The sequence below is a fragment of the Anguilla rostrata genome, chromosome 10, assembly GCF_018555375.3.
Source record: "Anguilla rostrata isolate EN2019 chromosome 10, ASM1855537v3, whole genome shotgun sequence".
In the NCBI taxonomy this organism is placed as follows: domain Eukaryota; kingdom Metazoa; phylum Chordata; class Actinopteri; order Anguilliformes; family Anguillidae; genus Anguilla; species Anguilla rostrata.
Window position 1 is genome coordinate 30,167,094 of NC_057942.1, and position 24,164 is coordinate 30,191,257.

Below are 24,164 nucleotides of genomic sequence, written 5' to 3' on the forward strand. Positions count from 1 at the left end.
ATTTTAGCCCATTGCTCCCACAGTAAATTTTGATTTCCCCGGACAGTCTGTTCTTTCTGCCACCAATTTCCAGGATTTGACACACCTGGTAAAATATGGTTTCAAGCAACTCTCATATAGCATGGACACTTGATAACTTACCTTAGGGGCCTAGAAACAGAAGAAACTGCAACCCTGTCAAAGACACATATGAAACCATTGTCATATCCCTGAGACCAGAATCAAAAGCAGGGAGGACAAAACCCAGTCTTGTGTGAGACTGCAGTGTCTGCAGGTTTTTGCGGTTTCCTTTCAACTAGCAGCCATTTTGAGCTTTGCAAAGTATAAGTGTTGACTCTTTAGTCAAGCAATGACTTAAATAAAGCATTTGAGTGTTGAATCTGCTAAATTATTAGAACTGTAGTTTGAGATCCCTCTTCAAAAGGACTGCATTGTATCCTGCAGTGTTTAGTACCACCAACAGATGGTGGTGTTTCATGCAAAACCAACAGAGAGACCATATGCTGTGTAACGTTCCAAGTTCATGGGCAAAAACAAATAAATGAATGAATAGAGGTTTCTTTTACGCAAACCCCCATCACTCTTCCTGATGTGTGATACTTCAAAAAGAGGGTTTTCTTTCTTGTTCACATGCCTTTTCTTTGTAGATACAGCAAAGTGATGTTAGAGGCATTGGTACTACATGTAAAGGACTGGCACCTAAAATAGCGATGGTATGACCCTTAATTTACTCATGTGAAGCTAATGAGGCCCAACTTCCTGCCAGGTGTTGGCTTTTACAACGTCTGCTGGCCTTGAGCAAGACATCATGTAAAGCAAGTTTCATCTTTGCTGCCGAGCTCCTCCCCCTCTGCTACAATGGAAACATTGCGATTTATCATCCACGGCATCATCGCGAATCATGTTGTCATGGAAATCGAGGACAGCAACAAATACCTTAAAGGAAATTGCTATGGGAAAAACAGTTATGAGAAAAGTTGGGCTTGTACGCTACATGTGGAGTGGAGGGGATTCTGGGAAGGGGGTTTGGAGTCGTTTTTCGTCCCCACCCCCCCTTCTGTCTGGAAGACATTCAGCCTTCTCCAGCAGCTGCCACCCTTCAAGGTTGTTGGGTGGGGCCAGCAAAACAGAAAGAAAAAAAGGGCAAACACAGACCAGTGTGGCTAAAATAACATTCAATCTCAAGTTTTTTTTTCCCCCCCTCTCTCCTTTTATTTTCTAGTCTGACGTTGTGCATGGAAAATGTTACGTTTAAGTACACCCTTACTTGCTATATCCATATATGTAGAATACATTGACCACCCAAAGTATGACCTAGAAAAACACCTATTTATTCCATCGTGAGCTAATATTCTTAGGATATTACAGAGGGCAGGGAAAATACCAGTCAGAAGTATTACTCTGAATAGAGATTAAATGTGAAAGTAATGAGTAGGCATGGACCATTTGCCTCAATCCTTTATTGCAAGTAGAGGTAGATGTGCGTCAGCCAAGTTATTGTAAGAAAGAATAGACTGATCCTCAATGGCCAGTACTATTATAAACAAGCGGTATCCTTACCCAGGTAACTTTAATAGAAGACTAATTAGAAGAATGAGGCGAAGGTGGTTTTAAAAAAAAAGTTAATCAAGGAAGGTTTTTTCTTTTTTTTTTTACCTGTATGACACTTAACCGCATTAGGCTGGAGTGGAGTCCACAGACTTGAGACAAACAGGTTTCTATCCGTTTCCCACATAAGAACCACTGAATTTGGATCCTGAGTGGCAGCAGTGAGTGAGTGATTGAAGGAAACATTTCTCTGACTTCTTTCCTTTGCTCTGTAATTACGGGCTGCTACCGTCCTGATTACAGGCTTTTGTGAGGCCGAGAGAAGAAAATGGAGCTCCCATGGAACGTACCCATCAATCTAACCCCACAAAATACATCTTTTTTCTTTCTTTCTTTTTTTTTTTTTTTGCCGTGTCCGGAAACTGAACCTTGTTTGCTTAGTATGAGTTGACAGAAACCCCCCGTAAATCGTTTCTTAAAGACGATATGCTTGCTTTCTCAAGCCGCCAGGTCAACCTCATCCCTGCACCGTCACCTCGTACAAGTACAGTGCCTCTGTGTTCTTGCGTTCAGCAGGGTCAAGACTTTACAGTGTAAATTCACCTTCAAAATGAACGCATGTATGCACGTGTGCACACCCATGCATGCCAGCCCACATACAGTACAGCCCAGCAGCACACAAATACACATCCAGTGGGGGTCTGTTTTCCTCATGACCACCTGCAGTTATGGTCCCTATGGTAACATAAAAGCGCTGATGTCTTTATGATACAGTCTGACAACTGTGTTCTTTCGAGAGTGCACGTTTGGCATCATGGGGTATCCTGTCATATTTTGCGAACCGGGAACATGGTATACTTTAAGAGCAGCTCAAGAGCAGCCGATCTAGTGAGTGAGGGCCTGTGCCGAATCTCATGGCACCACTAAAGCGGAATGTTAATGGCTTCTTGGGCTATACAAACATGACCGTTACATTCATCCTGAGTGTACTTATGCCACTGTGATAAACGCAACTGTATCTAAACACACCAAAAAAGAAATATGTGACGACAGACACAGTTCACTTTCTTCTATTGGGAGTATTAACGTTCCCTCATATTCCCACAGCAAAGGTCGCACCAAAGTAAGAACTGTCTGTCCATGTACAGTAATGTGTTTCAGCACTTTGTCATTGTAATGTGTTTCAGCACTAACTCAGCAACATGCTACCCTTTGCTGTATGCTTTTCATTGTCCCAATCACTGCACATACTCTGGAAAACCTTAAAATGCCTTCTTAGGTGTTTGTACTTATTTTGTAGGGGACAATTCAATTCTGACAACTGAATAAACACAAAATTATAGATACAAAATTTCTACTCAATATGAATCGCAGAATATATGATAGATATAAACGTGCTTCATTTCAAGCCACTATATAGTGAATAACTATGTATATTTATACATAAATATGTATGCTTTATACAATGCATTTTTTTTCCGGAAAAGCATCAATTTCATTGGCAGGCTGCAGGCTGCCCTCCGATCTTTTTGCAGCCCAATGGCTGACAACTTCTGCCCACATACACTGGCTCCTCCGCATGTTAACCAGTTGTGACGTTTCACTGACCTCACCCTGCTGTTAACAGTTGCAGGACAAAATCAAAAATGTTCCAGGTTAATATATATAATTTTCATCTATTTATCTATCATAATGTAATTCAGCAGAGTTATCAAGTTTGATGAGGGCATCAAATTTATTATGCTGTCAGGTTGTTTATGTAGCCCACTTTTTGTATGCCGACAATACCAAGACACAGCATGCCTTCCTTCCTTAGCCTACGTCTTGTAGTGGTCCTTAGCCAGCGCCTTCGCGATTTAGCGGTCACGTGATCTTCATACCAGTTGCCGATTACCACCCGAACGCAAACACGACTATGTACGACTTAGTCACGTGCTATTTTTGGTTTTACGAGTTACGAGACCGACCCAAGAAAGCTGAAGTCCGACTCCAATGTCAATGGACTGGCTTTTGTGGTCCTTGGCCGTAAACGTTAGCTATAAGATGTATTATTTAACATTGGTTCTCGCGTAAACTACAAGTACTTGTCTAGCTGGTTTGAGTACAAATTCCCTCTCTAATTTGGTCCGAATTTCTCTTCAAGACGTTCACGTAGCGCCTCGTCACTGTGAGGAAAGTTCTGGCAACAGGTGAGCTGGATAGCACGCGCTACCTTCCACTCAGTTTTTGATTATCAAAGTATTATAGTCGTTTTTTGGGGAGAACGAACTTCTATAGGCTATTAGATTTAATATGACCATAAAAAATGTATTTCAATCTCAGTAGACTGACGGGTGTTCTACCGCTATTCCTTCCAAGTCCCATTAGGCCTACTGAGGCCAGCTTTCAGAATTCTGAATTCAAAGACAAGTTTATAACAACAGTGCTGTTACGTTGTCGAAAAATGTATTCTTACCGTGAAGAGTGCCTGACCCGCAAGCGTAGAAATGTGTTACCACGGCGGCACTGGAGAAATACCCTCTGGAAAAAAATGTCTGTATGCTGTCATTGCATTTAGATCTACCATGCATCAAAAAAAGTTGCAAAGTCAACTAGGGTATATTTTAAACTTAACGCGTAGCCTACAGTTTTTCTTTTTTGTAAGGGGTAGGCCTACAGCGCTATATGGTTTTATATACTACGCATTATGCTACGCATTAAACAAATTGAATGATTGTATTTTATACGTGGTAAGTTTGACCTAAATAGCCTACAGTGACAGCATATAGCCCTTTCCCACAAAGATGGTATTTCTCATTATAATTGTGCCACACATTTCTACGCTTCTGGGTGAGGAACTCTTCATGGTAAGTAGAATTTTTAGGATGGTGACTCCGGCGTTGCTTGTGTTGAAAGTGCTGCAAGGGGGCACAGCGATATATTCGCTTGCAGTCACATTTGTCCTGAATGTAATTAAGTCAGACATTCTGCATAGTAAAAATAAATTAAACTAAAACTTTGCATGGCGAAGCGAATGTTACTTTAACGCAGACCGCGACGATTCTGCTTTGTTGACATATTTATGGTATAGCATATAGCATTAAGTGAGGTTGGTTGTACTACGTTAAATACATAGGCCTACTAGTAGAGTTTGCTTTTTAGCATACTTTTTACTACGAGCATCTATTGAGCTTACAGCAAGCAAGCTGACAGTAGGGTCATAAACTTATTTTGGTATGCTTCACATTCAGTTTAGGGTAGCCTATACTTAGTTTATGACTTCACTAATGGATGCTGTTTATTGTAATTAATAATACATGACCTTTGTTTTTTCTTATTTTTAAAGTTAGAATACTGAATTACAATATGCTTTTACATTCTGAATATTGATTTTCAGATATAACACTTAGGCTACTGTATAGCAAATGAAAATGGTGATATAGCCTATCAGTTGGAATTAGAACTGCAGAAAAAGATTAGCTATTAATTTAAGCCTTGAAATGGCAAGACAGTGCCACAGTATTCTGTTCTGTAGGCCTATTTTAAGTTTGTTTACTGGTTGACTGATCTCCGTTCTATGATGTGAACAATAGATTCCATTGTGAACATGAACATGCAGTGCAAGTTTGATAAAAATGTGACATTCATTGACTTGCAGAATAAATATGTTTGCGATTGGAGTGGACCAGGACCCCTTCAAAAGTGCAACATTCCCTTGTGCTTCCTCTGTGCCCTAACATCCCAGATTTTACTTTGAAAGCTGCTCACTTGAAGGTTAGTCTACCTCCATTTCTGCTGGACAGGTTGGCCTATTTCTGAAGTGGTATTCATTCACATGCCGAGTATATCAACTACCTGGCCAGTGGTACCTCGGTATCAAACTTGCCTTGCTATGAGCTGTCTCTAACAAACTCTTAACAAACCGGTGCTTCATTCAACACATGTAAGTCCAGAAAGACAGCATTAAAGCATGATATACTTTGCGTTGCAAAGGAATTAATTGGAGGGGATTGAATGACAACTTGGACCAGATAGACGGGTGTGAGTCCAGCCATCAGATCCAAGCAAAATAACATCTCATTCCTGTATGATGATTATTTTCCCACAAAGCCGTGAAAAGTAAGGTTTGTCTGGACTATATCATCCGCATTGCACAGTGCATACAATAGGGACTGTATGTACTCTAAAAGAGTTGATTTAACACACTGAAAATTCTATGTGGGAATTTTCCAAAATGGGGTTTCAGGAAAGGATGATCCTGACCATGGTTAACCACCTGGCTAACTGCCCAACATCCAGCAACCTCTATTATTACAGCTATACTTATCCCACATATCGTTTCTCTTCTTATTTGGATTTTTCTTCGTCCTTCCAACTCCCTGTCTTCACCCCTTATCCCAATTTGGGTGTGACTGCTATTGGTCACAAACCCAAAGTGTCTAGTAATTCCAGCATAATGCTTCTCTTGTGCAAATAATCACCTTAAAGGCCTGGAGTTTCCATTTGCTAACTTCAACTTAAAGAAAATACCATACTCTCCCATGACATCATTTAGTAAATTAACACAATGCAGGAACATACAGATAATAACCACCTATGACACAGTAATGTGGTGTGTGTAGCTATAATTTAAGCAGTTCTCCAGTGTCACTTGGGCACAGTAATTCCAAAATCCTTGCAGTGCTTTTCGTTTGTGGGAATATGCAGAGCTGAAACTCTTGGAAAGGAGTCATGCGGGGATTTTTGGCTTGACTCAAGGGACCAGTCCATCAGGGAAGCAGGTCAGTGTGACCGGAGGACAGCACAGAGAAACACCTGCCCTCCCCTGCCCCCTTTGTGGAGCTTCTGGAGCAGAAGAAGCCAGTCTCAGCCATAGGACATGGACATTTGGGCAGACCAACTGGAGAGATGGTGCAATAAGGCAGGGGAGAAGACCCTCAAGTACAGGACAGAGATCTATGTGCAGGAGGGGTATATAAAGGCTAGTAAGTGAAGTACATAAGAAGCTGACTTAATAGGAAGAGAGTAATTTGAAGGACGAGTAGAAGTGGCTCATACATCATTGGTGGTTTGTGAGTGTAAGACAGTCTTGTCTTCCCGAACGTTCGCAATTGGATAAGCTTTCAGGAAAAGATAGAGTGGTGCTGTGGGACCTGCCCCATGGGTAATGGTGCATAGAGTTATGTAACCTTACAAGACCTGGAGTGTTACGGGGGTAAACATGAAGACAAATAGCTGTGGATACGTTCACCAGTGTGAACAATCACCTGTGGCCAGAGCTCTCTATTGATGTAAAGTCAGGAACTAATTCTTCAGCTGTAATATATCCGTCAGTAAAGGCAAACATATTCATCACTAGATGAACGCATTCAGAGAATTGTGGATTCACACGTGTTGTGCCTCTGCTTGAAATAAGCACCTGCCTCTCCTAAGTAAAGCCATTTCCTTGCTGAAAATTCCAGTGTTAAGATTTATTGTTGCAAGTGAATTCTAGGACAACTGTGAATGGAAACTCGGTGCCCCAACTCAGGCAGATTACACCCACTCACCAAATTGTTCAACATTATTTCACATTTTGTACTGTTTGGGAATGGACAGTCAAGTAAACCTGCAGAGTGTTCTTAGTGACAAATTCCAGAAAAGACAAACCCACACTCCAAACTAGTTTAGTCTTTTTCAACGTTTTTATTTTTTCTGTTTCGACTTTGGTTCAAAAAAGTACATTCCATATGGTTACAAACAGTTTCCCCATCGAGTAATGCTCTACGCACACAAATATGACAAAAAAAATAAAAAAGGTCATTTTGTGTCGTGGCTTTCAAACTTATTGTGACATTACAGTGTTACTGGTTATTGGAATCAGTCAACCTGTTTCGGTCAACAAACCAAATGCTACCTACACTGTTTCCAGATGTAGATTAAAAGCAAGCAAGCGAAACAAGCTGGCTACTTGGTTCATGTCTTTTGTTTAGCTAAACAGGTTTTGGCAGGCTATTTGTAGTGGCTTAATTTATATATATAAAATAAAATTAAAAAATCATCAAAGAGTGACCTCAGTTTGTTACGCCCTCCCCACCTCTCCCAAACTTTGACCTTCACAGTACTCACGCAAAGAAAACATTTAATACCACTAACATATTTTGAATGATTAACAATTGTCTAAACATTTCCAAATTATTTAATTCTTTTTCTGCACCACCTCTGCTCAGCAGTTGCTCATCATAACTGCACTGTGTTAATGATACTATTGCAACTTTTTCTTTTTTCATCAGTTATCATAATTATCACAAAAATAGTAAAAAAAAAACAGAAAAGCTAGTCAAAGGTAATTTGATACTTTTTAATTGGCCATTTGAGTATGATTTCCTTCTCAATTCCATTCTACTGCACTGAGTGAAGACCCCGCATTATAACCATGCAACATTGTAAAAACAGTTGCTTTGTACAGCAATAGCTCTATACTTCCTTTGGCAGTGCTCAAAAGTAGTACAAATTGTACTGAGGGTCTCAGGCTAATCACATAACTGTAGCATGCTTTTTTTTTTTAACGATGTTGCAAATTTGCAACTGGGTCCCTGGAGGGTAAAAATGTTGCACATTAGTCTGTGCAATTCCATCAATCAACCCCCCTTCTTTCTTTAACTTTGTTGTACCATCAACAGGTGTCATGAAATCATTTATAAGTGAAATCGTTTATCAGATTTCTTATGTTTGTTACAAAGGTCAGAAGCTCACTTGGGTGCAATCATTCCCTGTGCAAAGCATGTCACTTTGTGGTCTTTGGGCCTTAATACTGCCATATGATGAGTGATATTAACTCTGCAGTGTCAAGAGAATTTAATGCAAGAAGTCAATCCAATGTTGACTGTTTTGGGAGCTTTAGCAAAGATGAGCATAGCATCTTTCTGATGAAACTCAAGCAAAGGAATTAAAGCTTTTTTTTAGTACAATAGTCACAACAATAAAGAACATTAATATAAAAATGCAGTACTCTATTTTCTTACAGGATGAAAGGCTATACTATTCTACGAATACAAATGATGTCTTTTTTGATTATATATTTGTCTATACATGGTCCATATACATTCATTTTACATTTTCAAGAAGACAATTCTAAGGCGTAGTGGCAGTGCAGTCTATGGTCTTGCACCTAGAGGAAGTTGCAGTTTGGTGAGATAATAGCCCTTTTTTGTTTGTATTACTTGTCAGAAATGGATGCTGTGCCAAGTTTGCCCAAAAAGTCCCCTATAATTAGTCAAAAGCTCATTGGAGACATTTACCCATCTGGAGCTCAATTCACTTGATATTCACCTGCTAAAAAGTAATTACAAGCTTGATACTATTAGCGATTGCACTATTTTGAACTGTTAGCATTTTAGAAGGCAAAATACATATACAAGTCATTAGGTTCTAATGGTATTAGGTTTGTAATTATTGATTAGCAGGTAGATCCAGGTTTCAAGTGAATTCTCATGTTTGCAGTTGATGATATTTTCATTGTAGGCCCCTCATGACACTTCATGATCTGCTTTGGTCAGTTCATAGGATTTCAGACACAAGTTATAAAAATAAAAACAATTAGATTCCACCCAAAAGTGCCAAAAAGTATCAATTTTTACTTTGAGAAGCTTTACTGTCTTACCCACCCAAGCAGTTTCTTTAATCTTTTGCATGGCCAATTGATCTGTAAAAAAACAACCCATACTGGTTGCATTTACTTTTCCCCCATTGTTTTACTTTTCTGCAGTAACAATGTGTTGTATACAAGTTCCCAATGAAATTGCGCATAAAAAAAGCTAAGAATGGTTAGCACTGCAATTGTTACATTTCATCTGGCTTCAATCATTTATCAATACAGTATGAAAGTGAGTTTTTTTTGTTTTGTTTCATTTTTGGTCATTACAGTTTTAAGTAACAAGGTTATCACAGTTTTGGTAACTTACTGAGTTCATGCTAAGTTAAAGAGTTAGTCCCACATGTGTTTTGAGCTTTTTTTTGTTGTTGTAAAAAAAGAATTGATTCTTTGGCATCATTCTTGTCTCAGTCGAAGGCCTGGAAGCAGTAGACACCGAACAGCTTGTGCTTCTTGTCGGGGAAGCCGACAAAGCGGACGGCTGCCTCTGTGGGGCTGCAGCGTCTCCTGGGGTTGGAGATGGGGTAGCGCACGCTGCCGTCGGCCAACCAGCCGGCGTCGCATCTGTCGTAGCCCAGGAGCTTCCACGCGGCGAACATCTGCCCCACCTTGGCGATCTCGGAACCGTCGTTCTCGCAAGCCTGGACAGCCTCGTCATACGTGAACTTTGTCATATTGAAGCCGGTGTGCAAGTAGTAGAATCGCCCTGAAAGATCAAAAAAACACAAATGCTAGTTTGTCGGAATGCTGGCTTAAGTGGGAAAATGATGGGGAATATGGGAGGATGTTCCCATAATTACTGGTCCCATGTGCTGTCTTTTCTGCTGTAACACCAATGATCAGTTTAAATGGGCTGAATGGCCTGTTCATCCTTATGTTCTTGCATTCCAAAGTCATTCCCAAAAAACCAGCTCATGCTCACCTTTGAAGTGGGAGGTGAAGCAGAAGACATCGTAGCGGCTCTTGGTCTTGTCACGCAGGCCGTAGTTTCTCACTCCGGGGACGGTGCTGTTGCCTCCGCAAGGTCCACGGGGATTGGTGATGGGGTACTGCACGGAGCCGTCGTTCAACCAGCCGGCGTTGCACCAGTCGAAGCCGTCCTTCCAGGCCTCGTAGAGCTGGTCAAAGTTGGCCACCACAGCGTCTTGGTCCAGGCAGGCCTTCTCGGCGTCATGGTAGTTCAGGTTGTAGCGGCCCAGTCGTGGGGAGTAAGGGAAGACCACACCTGAGAATTAAAGGAACAGAAAATGCCATCACATTAGCTGCTTTATTGTGTTTAAAGGTAACAGACAAAACATGAATGGGCAATAAGTTAAGTTATTTGTGTGTGTGTGTGTGTGTGTGTCTCAAGATTTGAGAACTTTTATGTAATCTTATTTCCCTGAAAGGAAGCAGCCGGAGTCATAAATTCAGCAAAATGATCTCAAGGGATTGAATTTACATTGAAGTGTTCAGTAGCCTGCAAAATACATACAAGGTATGGAGAGACATCTTGTTTTGTGATTAAAATGGCACCGTTTGATGCAGTGGTAATAGAAGTTGAGTAAGGGGACCATTTGCAATGATAAAAATTGCCTGTTAAGATAAGAATAGAATGCTTGAAGAAGAAATTGGAAATACAGCCTGACTATGGCAAGCAACAAAGGCAATCAAAGGCAAATTCCCTTTTCTCACCCAGCCAAGTGCCTGGTTGAGGTTTAAAGACAGGCCAGGTATGTCATCAGATTAAATAAAAAATATCTAGCACTGATTCTTGGCAATATGCTACTTGAAATATGATATTTTATGAGGTTGATTGTTTTGCATTAGTGGCTCTCATGTTGGTTTAGCAACACAACAGGGCAACATGATTATTGTTGCATGAAGTCTATTCCGCTTCTGTGCATCTTATTTTCATTCTGTTAACATTAACGCAGGAACATGCACGCAATAAAGAGTAATCAAAGTTGTCTGTTTTTTTCTGTAGTAAGCTTATTGAGAAACATTTAGAAAAGACCAGGTTTGAGACACTGGAGTTTGATATTTGGGGCCTTTTATCCAATGGGAGCATTTTTCCATGTCTGGCCTAACTGCTTTCAGCTCTGTTGGAATAATTATCTCTTCAAGGGTAAATTGCGATACCATACAGTGAAACCTCCTGTCATCATTGGTCTTGATCCGGAGGGACTTTATAACTAGGCCCCTGAGCTGAAAACACCTGTTTCTGTGGGAGCGCGGAATACTTTCAGTATCCAGCTGCACAGCGAGCCGTATTATCAGAGTTACAGAGAGGAGGAGGCCTTTGTTTTCTGACTGAATCTCCCATTGGACTGACAGCCGGACATCTGTTTGGTTCTTTTGAGGTGGGAGGTCAAGCGGTAGCCCCCTGATGCTGAAAAATCCTGACACCGCGACCCTCTAGAGCAGTTTACCATTCCAGTATTGTATCATTCCAAAAGTAGAGGGATTTGAAATGAGGACCGCCTCACATATTTTCATTTTAATTGAGCAGGCTCACAGCTGGCCAGTGTCTGTTTATACTATTTATAATGATGTCACTAGGATGGGCCCAGGAGGACTGCCCTGAAGCATTAAGCGTATTATGCTGGACTGGTCCCCAAAAACTATGAACCTGTAAAGCAGAAGATGACGATTCCATATACGGTATTGGTGACTAGGTTTACTTTAACAGCGCTTGCTGAAAATCTGTAGCCGTGTCAGTGTGCCTGTGTCACATTTTTATTAAGTCCAGCAGTCTGGCTTCTAGTTCTGCTCCCCAGCCGTGAGATTGAATAACAGAAGGACTTTGGTGGAGACTCATCACCCCTGGTTATAGCGTGCATTTTCACTATAAAGACAATGTTTGTTTTGGAAAAATTTGAAGATTAAAGCCATACTTTTTATTATAGTTGTAGCCCTTATTTAAAAAAGAATGGGGATTTTTATGTTAGGCAAGCAATGGAGGAGAGGGAAAGGCATTTTCTTGTATATGAGCCATCATGTGAACTTTACACCAGACGTTTGGAAAGTAAACTGAACAGAATATGCCTGAGGGAGCTGTAATGGAGCAAGAAATCAAGTATCTGGTCTGTGGCTGTTTTTTTATTTTTATTTTTTTTTAATGTAAAAGAACAGCCAACTGGAGGATACAGTGGCAGATTGACTTTATTATGCCAAAGCCTTTTTAGGCGGAACTAGAATGGCCATTGTTTGATCAAATGATTGCATTAGTGGAAAAGATTGAGTAAGAAATAAAGGGGTTGTAGTCAGTGATGAAAGGGACAGGGAAAGGGAAACGGTCTGATGGAACTTACCTGTGAGCTCCAGGGACACCACATCGGTAGCATCATCCATCCCGTCGATGACCTCGCACTTGTATTTTCCGACGTCTTCCAATTTGACTTCGCTGAAGACCAGGGAGGCGTCATTCTCGTCGCTCTCCTGCAGTTTCACGCGGCCCTGGAAGCTGCCGTAGCTCTTCTTGTGGAAGCCCATGGCCACCAGCACGTCGATCTCCTTGGAGAGGTCCGGTGAGAGCTTGGTCCACTTGATTCTCATCGTGTTGCCGCCAAAGGAGTCGATGTCACGGTCCAGCCTGCAGGGCAGGATGGCATTGCCTCCTCGAATCGTGGTGATTTTGGCCTGTTTCGTTTCTACTGCGAGGTGGGATTCCTCATCTGGAAATTTGAAACAAAACATGAGATTGGTCAACAAAATTGCTTAAATGTTGCCAGATCTGCCAATCTCGTTTATTAGCGGGTAGCATAACGAGAGGAGTTGCACCGATGAACGTTAATTTAAAACAACACCTGTTGCGTTTGAACACTCCGTGGCAGGTTTCAGATAAATTAGTTGACTTCCAGCTGTGTTCAGCTACATCTGTAAATCTTTGGATGTGTCTGAACGTTTCCTATTTAAGGTGCTCCTTGCCATTTTAAGTGTGTCAGTAAATCGCAATTTGACCAGGAAACAAATTCCAGTTCAGTGAGGTCTGTTGTTGCCGTACCTTGTGAACTTTATTCAAGTAAGTTGATTAACGTAGCTCCAGAGAGCCCAGATTTTTGACCTTTCATCCCAACTCTGGCCCCCTACATAGAAACAAACAGCAGGGGCCACTGCCCCCAGGCTAAACATTGCTATAAATCTCACTGCTGTTCACTGCTGTAGTTCATATGTTCTCAGTGTTAAAAAAAAAAAACAAAAACAACTTTTTTTTTTTCTTTCAAATTCTAGTAGTTATTGCACATCGGAATGTATTTATACACATTACTGACGAACTTCCTTTAGTTAGTTAAAGACTCTTGGGCTTTTATGGACCTCTGGGTGTAAATCCCAGAAAGTAACTGAAGAAGAGCTTTGTCCGTTTCAAACTGGGCTAAGAAAACCACTTATGCATTTTCCCATAGTTACTAGCATCAAAGGATTCTTCGTGCTCATTGTATTTAACATTGGGCATCAGCCAGTGTCCTGTCTTAGATTAAACCATCTTTGCTGCCTCCTTTTTTAAATAATACCATTGCACATGATGGCAGTCATTAAGTGGTGCATTATTTTACATTAAATCTCATCATTGAAAGTTTATTTTTCATCCCACCCTGTAGATTTGTGTGTAACTTTAGCTGGGACATATGCCAAGACAGGAAACCATGTCTGCCATTAAGTCTGCAGAGTGCAGTAGGGGGAGGGAAAAGATGTTAACTCACTCTCTGCATTGATTCTGTAATCAAAATCTTGGTTTCATGAATATAACTTTATACAGATTGTCTGGGTTTTTAAATTTTTTTTTATATTTCTACCCCTTACGGTCAGGTGTGGGGTTAACAATTCTTTAAAACCTCAACCTCAAAACCCTTCAACTCCCTTCAACTTCACATTTTATATTTAAAAAAACCCCAAACTTTGCAATGAGTCAACATACAGAGCCTGACTACTGTATATTAGCTGATCAGCTGCAGTGGTGATACTGACGAGCAAATTAATGTGAACAAGCACTGCCCTTGAGTGTGACAACTCAACTGTGATCCTGGGGCAAAGCAGTCTACCAGCCATGTTTAATCCCATGCCTTCCACTGAAGGAGAGAGAGGTTAAGTTAGCTAAGCAAAGACTCAATGAACCATGTGACTGGGTCAGTGATTATGGTGCCATGGGTATGGAAGCTGATCCAGGGCCAGTATTGAATATCCCTGCCCTAGCACACCCTAGCACTTTTGGCACCTACCGGCTTCATTACTAAAATCCCTGGAAAATAACTGTGCTGTCTATCAAAGACCTCAGGTGTTGTTTTTGTGAGGAGAAATGTTGGTATGTTTTGTACATAAATGACAATAAATGTATGCACACTATAATCGTTAAGTAATTGTGACTTAAAGCACATCAAAATGGCCATACAGTTATGTTTAAATTGAGTTTCGTCGTTGAGATTTTCACCCATGACAATCGATTGTGTCGAGTGTAAAACTTGCTTTCAGGATTCACTATTACTCTTCTCTTGTTAGGTTCTGCAGACTCAGTAACATAATGGCCCTTTATGTCATCATCTGTTCTTGTGCAGCACTGCCAGGCAAGCAGGGAAACTAATCAGTTCAGCATTTGCTTGATAACCCTCGCTCCCCGGGACTAATTCTGATGGGTGTGTCCGTTTCCAAGCAGCGGGTCTTAACATTGGAACTGGCTCACCATCCCTGGTTTGCATCTGTCTGGCATGTTCCCAACAAAGACCACATGCTGAGTCAAGCTGTACAACTCTTGTAGTAATTCCACAAAGCCACACCAGCCCAGGACCTCACTCAAAAAAAAAAAAAAAAGTTCTGCCCTTGGTCTCAAGCTAAACAGTTCCAACATGTGTTCCTTCAGTAGAACCTACAGCAACCAATGAAAGGTACTCCAGGGTCTTTTCATCAGTGCCTCAACCCCCCCCCCTCCCCCCCCATCCCCCAGAGGAAACACTTGAACACACAGTGAACACACCCTGAATGACTGTTCAGCTTTATGCATGACTAGTTGCCCTGCTGAATGATTTACCTTGCCAGCAGCAAAGTCTGTCAAAAGTTTTATGTCTGAACACCCCCCCCTTCCCCAATGTCCTGTCCCACCAACCCCCCCACCAACCCCCTCCCCCTGTTCAGTGGGCGATGTCTGCTTGCAACAGACTCTTTAGGGAAAAGTGAAGAGAACTGTACGTTTTCCAACGGTGATTAAAAACAATGAGCCAGCTGATCTTAAAGAGAGCTACTTTGATGGGGGCCTTGGAACCGTTCTGAGCTCCTTCACATTAACAAGAGTCACGCACGCTGCTTTTTCCTTTTCAAACTCCTCGTAAAAACCGCCCAAATACACCACACTCCAGTGATGTCTGACTAAAAATTGTACAAGACGGGAAGAGCGGCTATCAAACGTAGCGCGATCGGTGTGTGCTGAATGACGTCACCCCGTGTGCAAAGCCATTAAAGGATCTCTCTTAATGGTTCTCCCGCTTCCAGGCAGGTCCCTCGGCATCAACGCTCAACATGAGCATTACAGTTTTTATCGTGAACCGCGGGAGCAGTTTCCGCAGCTTCCTGATTCTATGGAAATTTTGCATCGGCTTAACAGTCTGAAAACCACTTGGCTGTGGAGGTATGCAGGTCTACAGAGGGTACAGAAAGACGTGTTGAGTTTTACTAACTTTTGGAAATGCATTTGTTGGGCGTGGTGGGAGTAGGAGATGAAAGGGACATTGCTGACACAGCTGTCCTTGACCATAATGGGAGGGGGGGGTTGAGGGTCGCGTAGACCTCACCTCCCAGATGTCCACCGCAATCTCAACAGCCGGAGTATAAGGGGCACTGGGGTTTGTGTGGCCCCCGGTTGGTAGATTGCTTAGAAGCCTTCAGGGAAGCTTGTATGTTTAGTCGCCTGACCGTGAACATGAGCTCCCCAGATCTCATATATCACACTGTGGCATGTTTATACAAGGCTGTTTAGCTTTAGTCAGGCTTCCCCATTTAATTGCCATATTTAAAGTATACCTGAGAGCAACTCATTAGTAATGGCTTCCTGGCATAAATGAGCAACAACAAAAAAGCAGCAAAATAAAATTTAAAAAATTTAAGAAAGTAAGTGAATACATTATTAGATGTGGCACTAACTTGACATGATAATAAAAAAAATCTTTTATAAAAGAAGTGAAAGCTCTCGCCAAGACCTACTGCTATTTTACGATCAATGAAACATTATGTAATTGGCCGATGAAAACCATCTGTTTCTGACAAAGGATTTTTTTGGGTGGTGTCGTTGAAGGCAAAGTAAATCAGGAATAATCCAGTAGCAGTTAAGTATCACCATTTAGCACAAGAAGCACATTTCTCTGAGAATTTTTTGCACAAGAACTTCTACACAATCTCCCATTGAACGTGACTGGTCTTTGGAAGAGACTTGGGACTTGGTACTACCATTGAGCTACTCCAGCTAGCAGAACTTCTAAATGGACTGTTATTCTACCCTATAGGGTCTATAGTGAGGACAGGTTTGCAGATGCAGCCTAGCCCAATATTAATGCTTTAAGGTATAAGATCACAAATATGTGATTGGAATGTTCTTTACTGAATGTTACTGATGTAACTATCACTACTGTTAATGGAAAGCAGTGAAGTTCCAGAACACTGACTTGTAATTTTGAACAAAAAAAAATTAACTCTTCAGAGGGTTAAATATCCCTGAGTCTGATTGTCTTTGTAGGAAATGATTTCTAAAGATCAGAATGAACATATGGTTGAGCTCATTACCGCGCACAGACCTGCCGTTTCTGCGTCTGCGTGGCGCTTCGGCTTGTAATTCTCACGAAACGGCACAAAGCACACATGACCCCTTTCCCAGGCCCGTCCCAGACCCTCCAAATCAATAGGCGATTACCTCAGAAGGAAATGAGAATATTTTGGAAAAGGTTCAACGAGGAGCCTGCGCCGTTAATCTTTATTTTGTCATGCCAAACTCCCCTGCGCCACTAAGGATTTGAAAGCGCAGCGGGACCCGTGTGAGTCAGGAAACCTGGCAGCGGCTGGAGCGCGAGCTGATACGCGAGATATTCCATATGACACACATAAAGACCTACTGTATAGCGCTGCGGGGCCACAGCCAAGCCAGTGACTCACGAGCCCACATAAGAAGATGAATCACACAGGGAGAATAATATCGGATGACTATCCACAAGAAAATCTCTTTTAAATAAAACAGACAAGGAAAGAAAGTCTATTGTCGGTTACCCGAGGTCCTGGCTTAATGTATAGTTTCAAAACGGGGCTCCTCCCCAATCTGTATTTCATGGAAAAATGTATTTCTCTAAAAAAATCTATGTATCTGTTTTCCAGAGGCTTTCTTGCGCACTTCAACACTTTTTCCTCCACACTTAATTTCCTCATATTAACATGCATTTATTTAAAAAAATAAAGAACAACTTTTAAACATTTTAACAGGAAAATAAATCTTTTCACCAGTAGCTCAGATCCTGATTTTTCGCAGGTGGCGAGGGTTTCAATTTAGCGTGACACCATTCTGTAGTCTCTGGTGTGGACGCAGGTCCCCCCCCCTCCCCATGCAGAGATATAGTGCTCCCCGCGCATGGAGGTGTAACCCCAGACACGGGGTCCTGCAACTGCACAGCAGCCAGAGCCGTCTGCACTGAGGCTGAGACCAGCAGTGCCATCAGACACAGGCCATGCAGTAAACAGACCGGGCTTGCACACGCACTCAGTCACACACACACACACACACACACACACACACACTCACAGAAATATACATGCACAAGTGTTTCCTTCTTACCTGAAGCGTAGATGGGGTTCAAGCTCAAGCTGTCGGCCAGGCTCAGGGAAAGCAAAGCGATGGAAATCAGGGTGATCATTTTTCTTTCTTGTTTCGTTGCAGCCTCTTTTTAAAACTATGAAAAGTGAGAAGGGAAGAAAGGAAAAGTTTTCAGCAGAACTTCAGAGAGGTCTCGGCAAAACTTCTTCAGCAGCAAACAGAGGTGCTACTGAAAAGTTGGGACTCCACTGAGGTGCTCATAAGTCCCCTTTTATTTAAAGTCAGCAGGACCCAGACCACTCCCCCCCTCCCCTCCAGAGATCCCCTCCATTCTGTACATCGTGTGTTCCCCTACATGGCATAATTTATGAATAATTTCAACCCCCACACATATGTCTGCCTGCAGAAGCCTTGCCAAGGAGGGGGGGGTGGGGTGGGAGTATGAAAAAAGTTTCAGTCGAAAGCGGACCCCACCGTGCTCTCCCATGCCGACCTGATCCTTGAAATTATACAACAGTGGAAGATTAAACTGTCCTGGGAGAATCAGAGCACCGTGGAGCACCTACACGCATATCCCATCCGTGACACGCCATGACCAGTAAAGCTATACATCCTCCTAGTTTAAGTCCCAAATTTTACTCTGAACTCCAGCTGGTTTTCAGATTTTTTTTATTTTAATTTTTTATTTATTTATTTTTTTGAAGGCCACAATGTCATGGTGCATTGGGCTTGGCTCTGTGTCCTGCAAAGCATGACGCAGCTGACCCCCAGAGCTGTGTGGAACCGTGGTTTTTTTTTTTTCGACTTGGAATTGCCCCAAAACGAGTTGGTCACGCTGGTCAGGGGCGTTAAAACTCTGCTCGCCTCACCCACCACACCCCCGTCCACGGGCCGCTACGGTTTAGCATCATCCTTTGCTTCAGCAGCGGCGGCATTTTCCTGCACGACTGTGAGCTTACATTGGCATCTGACGGAGTGCTAGCACCTGCTTCAGGGCACTGGGCAATCCAATACGTGAACTACATTTAGTCCCACTTTTCGTGTACTGCAGTAACGACTATTGATTTTATTATTGCTATTTTTTCCATGTAGAGTGATGACACACACCCGGAGTGAGCCAGGTAGTGCTTCTGTGGCCAGCAGAACTTCCCACTGTTGCATGGCAATCTGCCTTTTTCCTCCCTCTCTCTTCTCCTTCCCCTTCTCTCCCTCTCTTTCTATCCCCGTTTCTTCCTCCAGGCACTTTCTCTTGCACTCACTCTCGTCTTGTTTATCTCTCTCACTCTTTCTCTCTGTCTTATCTTTTCATTCTGATGAAAGTCATTTTTACAAAAAGGGACCCTGAGTGCCCTTAGGTCTGTGACATATATCTGATTTTCCGACAAACCCAATGTATGTCACATTAGACTACTGTGGTCTGAGACATATGGATCGGATTTGTCAAAATGCGACCCAAACCCTCCTCAGGAACTGAGACGGAAAAGAAAAGGGCACCGCAGCGAGAGAGAGAGAGAGAGAGAGTGAGAGAGTGAGAGAGAGTGGGTCCCTTTTCCTCTCCGAGAGAGATCCGACGTGAAATCCGATGGGATTTTTGCTGATCTGTGCCAGTTTGCAGAGTTCGGCAGACGGGGAATACGAAACATCTGGGGTCTCGCTGCGGATTAGGAGAAAGAGCTTTTCCGTCCCTGTGACGGCGGACATGGAGATGTAACACATTAAGAGAGGGGCAGATGGGTGGGGGCTGGCGGGGGGGGGGGGGTCACCTCCAGATGGAGCGTCTATGTAACACAGTTGTTACAGCTGGAGGAGTGCTCGTCCTGTTGTTCTTTAAACCACCGCTGAGTAACACTAACAGCACCGTCGAGGACGACGCGCAGGGGTGTCCTGTGTGGAGAGGATCCCTTTGCAGAATTGAGACCTCCCCCCACCTTTTCACTCAGCCCTCCCCCTGCCTCTCTAGCACAGCTGTGTCTCTCCAGCACTCTCGACATGCGTTAGACAAACCGGGTGTGCCGGAGGGATCGTTATAAAAATCACAGTGCCAAATAAGCAATAATAAACACTGAGGAAAAAGCCTTTCTCTATGTGACACCCAGCGCCCCTCAAAGTCAGGAAATTTGGAGACTTTCGAGATTGCAAATCTTTTTAGAAAAGACTAAAAGAGAAACATGTCGGGTTAGGTCTACTCCTGCCATTGCCCTTGACTAAGACACTGACCTCACAACTGGAGTTGGTCCCTGGGTGTTGCACTGTGGCTGCCCACTACTCCTAAGTAATTTGATGGGTCAAATGCAGAGGACAATTTACCCCACTGGGTTCAATAAATTATATCAACCATCTCAAAATCTCTTTAAAAAAAAAAAAAAACTATTTTAGGGAATAAAAGTCTCTCTCCCATTCACTTCCTCTGGCAGAATGGGGCCTGATGCTCTAATAATCGCTGTAATTGCAGCGAGAACTTCCTGCTCTTCACCTAGCTCCTGAGGGCAAGAGGCTTGACTTTGACTGGCTGATTTATTTTTTTTACTGATCAATTTAAGGTCGTACGATTTGCTCTTTTCTTTTTCGGCCAACGGGATACCCGCTCAGGAGTTCATGGCCTCATAAGAAGCCGGCACGCTTCTTACGCAGAAAGGGTTAGAAACAATGGAAATCCGTTTTTTAACCAGTCAAGTATCAAGATGCGAAACGCAGCAGGGCTCTGAGCAGTGCATTTAAGGTCTAGGGTTTCTTTGTTAAGTTGAGTCTTTATTTGGCTCTGGTCCATTCATGAGCGTGATGGACTGAGGCCCAGAGTGGAACGGCCAGGCCACACACCACACAACCACCTAACAGCCAAGTCCTCGGCTTTTTGCCAAAAAACCTCCACTACAGATTCCTGTTTGAAAACCATGACGGATTGACTTCCTGGTGAAAGTTCTACGATTCCATAAGGGACATGGGCATGCAATTAATTTAACAGATGAGCCCACAAGGGGGACTTAGACGTGAGGCATCACAAATATTACTCACATTTCCCGAGGCTAATTACTCATGGGTTTTTATGACAATAAATGACAATTTCTTATATACTTGTGTGTGTGTGTCCGTGATACAGAGAGGGGGGGGTGGGGGGGATAGAGTGAACGTACTTTGCAATGCAATAAGATGAATTATTGCAGAGGATTTTTATCTTTATCCAGTATTCTGACCATTAACTTCAACATCATAACCATCATCACCTCTGCCATTTCAATCATCTTTGTCGTAACTGTCAAAGAAATAAAACTTTATGGTCCTGGGATCACTGTCCAAAAAAGGTTTTCATAAAGCATTTGTTTATTTGCCTGGAAAGTTATGATTTTGCCAGCTGCACAGCGGTGTACACAGCGTGAACCCAAAATGAGCATAATTTTCTCTTTCAACATCAGATTTTGGTCACCACTGCTGCGAAAAGTAGGCATTGTTGTCCTGGTTAATTGGGTAGCTGAAGTGCCTATATAAACAGATGTTGTGTGTGTGTGTGCTTTGTGTGTGTGTGAGTACGTGTGTGTGTGTGTATTTCTGTAGGTATGGAGTGCCTATATAAACAGGCGTGTGTGTGCACGCACCAGTGCATGTGTGTCTGTGTGTGCATGTGTGTGTGAGTGCATGTGCGTGTGTGTGTATTTATGTATGTACGGAGCGCCTATATAAACAGACGTATGTGTGTATGTATGTATATGCATGCCAGTGTGTGTGTGTGGTCACCAGTGCACGTGTACCTGTGTGGAGTGTGTGTGTGTGTGTGTGTGTGTGTGTGTTCATGTATATGGAATGTCTGGAGCATGGGCTTGTGTCTTCCTCCGCACAAGATTCCCATGTTCTCCTCAGTCGCAGCTTTAGCATGATCACATTTACAGCTGGTCTGTTAATTCCATGGTTACATGTCTCATAGGGGCGTGCCCTTGGCATGGTTGCTGCAGACCTCGGCCGTTCCCATGGTCGCGGCCATTATGCCAATGGGAAAGGGGAGGCTGGCCAGTGAAAGGTCGAAGGGTTGTCTAGGGATGATCTGTATAGTGTGTCTCCCTTTTGGATAAAGCGTTTCAGGTTCAAAGTCATCCCGGGCCCTGCAAGCTGCACATCTGTTTCCAATTACTTTTTTTCCCCCTCAAACAAAACATTTGATTAGGAGATGTTTAGGCTGTGCATGATGAGTGATTATGACATCACTGGGGCCGGCTCCTGTCCGCTCACGCCATTGGCCCTCAGAACTCAGAAAGAGGCTTTGTTCAGGCAGTACACCTCCCTCGCATCTGATCTCGCTTAATCCAGCTTGCATCACAGCCCAGTACTCCTGGCGTATAGCCTGCGAGCTTACTCACCATTTGTAAAGTGTGAGGCATTGAGGATTGCCTTTGTACAGAGCCACTATTAATTAATACCTGCTTTCTGCATTTACAGTGTGCATTTCCAATTATGCCATGCTGAACTGTGAAGACATGCAAGGGACTATGCTGAACTGCAAGCTTGTTCAATGCAGAAGTAGGCACGATAACAGCACCATTCCTCCTTCGAGAGTTTGCTGAAAAAAACAGTGGCAATATGTTCTGTTATGAAGTGGGTTGAGGGGTTGATTGTGACTGGGTTCTTTACCTAGTCATGCCCATGTTTTTGACACAGCTGTCACTAGTTTGCTAGTGGTTTCAAACAAACGGTTCTGTTTAGTTATGAGTGTACTGGTGCCTTCAGGTCAGCAGCGTTTAACCTATCCACTGAAGTAACTTTGCCAATGGTTGCATGATTACAGGACTAAATAATTCCATGGTTTTTTTCCCTTTAACACTTGAGATATTGGCAGGGAATTTACTCATTCAAATGGTTAGTAATACTATTAGTCATTCCCCCCCCCAGAGTTTATGAGCCAAACATGTTGAATAAACATGTGGGCACTTCAAACAAGGCAGTTGTATTTATTAACTGTTAGAAGAGTAGGTGTTTGGGAGTGTTTTGGTTTAAGATTGTAAGAAATCCAGTGATTTCAGTTACCAGTCGTGATTGTCACATCAGCATTAGAATGTTCAGTTAAAAACATTCTAATCATATATTTGTGATCTTACACCTTAAAGGGTTAAATTGATCCTTTAATTGCCCCTATTTTCTCAGCCCTCCATGTTGTGGGTGAGCTGCAGGCGCTGGCTGTCGTTCTTCTGTCGAGAGCAAAACTACACGGCCCTATCTCCTATGAAGCCAGCAGCTGGCGTTGAATTGAGACATTAAGAGTTTAAAGGGGCAAAAGCACAAAGAAACTACATGCACATGATATATGTGACGCATCATAAAACAAGCGGCCCATAGGCTACATACATGTAGAACAGGACACTGTAATTGGATTCATATGACGCACACAGCACCGAGCTGTGCTGCAATGTCTTCTGCATATGTGACTCACAGTGCAAATTGAGCTGGGGCCTGGGACCAGGGCGTATCTCTTTATCGGTGCAGATCAGCCAACACAGATCAAGGGAGGAAAGTAGGAAGGGAGATTTTGGTGCAACCTGGCTTATACACTGGGCTGGCAGTTTTCCCAAAGATTTTTTTGAAAATGTGAGAGAGAGAGAGAGAGAGAGAGAGAGAATGATTTACACCGTCCCTTGTGTTTCTTTGCAGTCTTTTGGAAATTTTGTTGGCATGGAACAGTGAACAATGAAAATGACTCTCTTGTTGCCCTGCACTACTCATAGTCTGGGTGGAGGACTGTAATGTATGGAATAATTAGTGCATACTGGAAAATCAGAATTGCTGCAATTCAGTTAAAACAATATATGTATTGACTATACCCGTATTATCACATGATCTTATCTCTCTCATTTATTTCTCTTTACAAACACACACACACACACACACACACACACACACACATTCATGCATTATGTACATACAAATACATAAATACTTGCATGTTACATATAGGCATGTAGAAATTGCAGCACTTTTCATACATAGTACCCCCATTTTAGGGCACTATAATATTTGGGACAAATTGCTTCACAGGTGTTGTTGATTAGTCAGGCGTGTTCAGTTCCTTCCATAGCACAGGTAAAAGAAAGCTTTCAGTATCTAGTCTTGATTCTAGACTTTTGGTTGCCTTTGGAGTCAGAGTTGTGCTAATGAAAGTCAATAAAGCCATTATGAGAATACAAAAAAAAAACGGTTAGAGACTTAGTCTAAACCTTAAGCTTGCCAAAGTCAACTGTTTGGAACATCATTAAGAAGAAAGAGATC

At 42.5% G+C, this 24,164-nt stretch overlaps 1 protein-coding gene and 1 long non-coding RNA gene across 6 annotated transcripts in view; one reads left to right on the top strand and one right to left on the bottom strand.

Moving 5' to 3' along the window:
• The first annotated feature begins 3,433 nt into the window (after window positions 1-3,433).
• Window positions 3,434-11,109, top strand: LOC135233188 (uncharacterized). Of its 4 annotated transcripts, XR_010323779.1 has the most exons (4): window positions 3,434-3,737; window positions 5,186-5,301; window positions 5,521-5,646; window positions 6,235-11,109. It is a non-coding gene; the product is annotated as an uncharacterized LOC135233188 (long non-coding RNA). The 4 variants fall into 4 exon arrangements; XR_010323780.1 differs by lacking the exon at window positions 5,521-5,646 and having other exon boundaries at window positions 3,440-3,737; window positions 6,209-11,109; XR_010323777.1 differs by lacking the exon at window positions 5,521-5,646 and having other exon boundaries at window positions 3,443-3,737.
• The window catches only part of LOC135233186 (hyaluronan and proteoglycan link protein 1-like), a 30,608-nt gene continuing 13,636 nt past the window's right edge, over window positions 7,193-24,164 (bottom strand). Inside the window, exons 2-5 of one of the 2 annotated variants that reach the window (XM_064296489.1) lie at window positions 17,940-18,054; window positions 12,454-12,816; window positions 10,083-10,385; window positions 7,193-9,866 (exon numbers count right to left, since the gene is read on the bottom strand). In XM_064296489.1, the coding sequence (XP_064152559.1) occupies window positions 9,568-9,866; window positions 10,083-10,385; window positions 12,454-12,816; window positions 17,940-18,018 (1,044 nt within the window). In that variant the 5' untranslated portion in view covers window positions 18,019-18,054 and the 3' untranslated portion in view covers window positions 7,193-9,567. Of the gene's footprint in view, window positions 9,867-10,082; window positions 10,386-12,453; window positions 12,817-17,939; window positions 18,177-24,164 lie in introns of those variants that run through there. The other variant, XM_064296488.1, reaches the window with a different exon arrangement.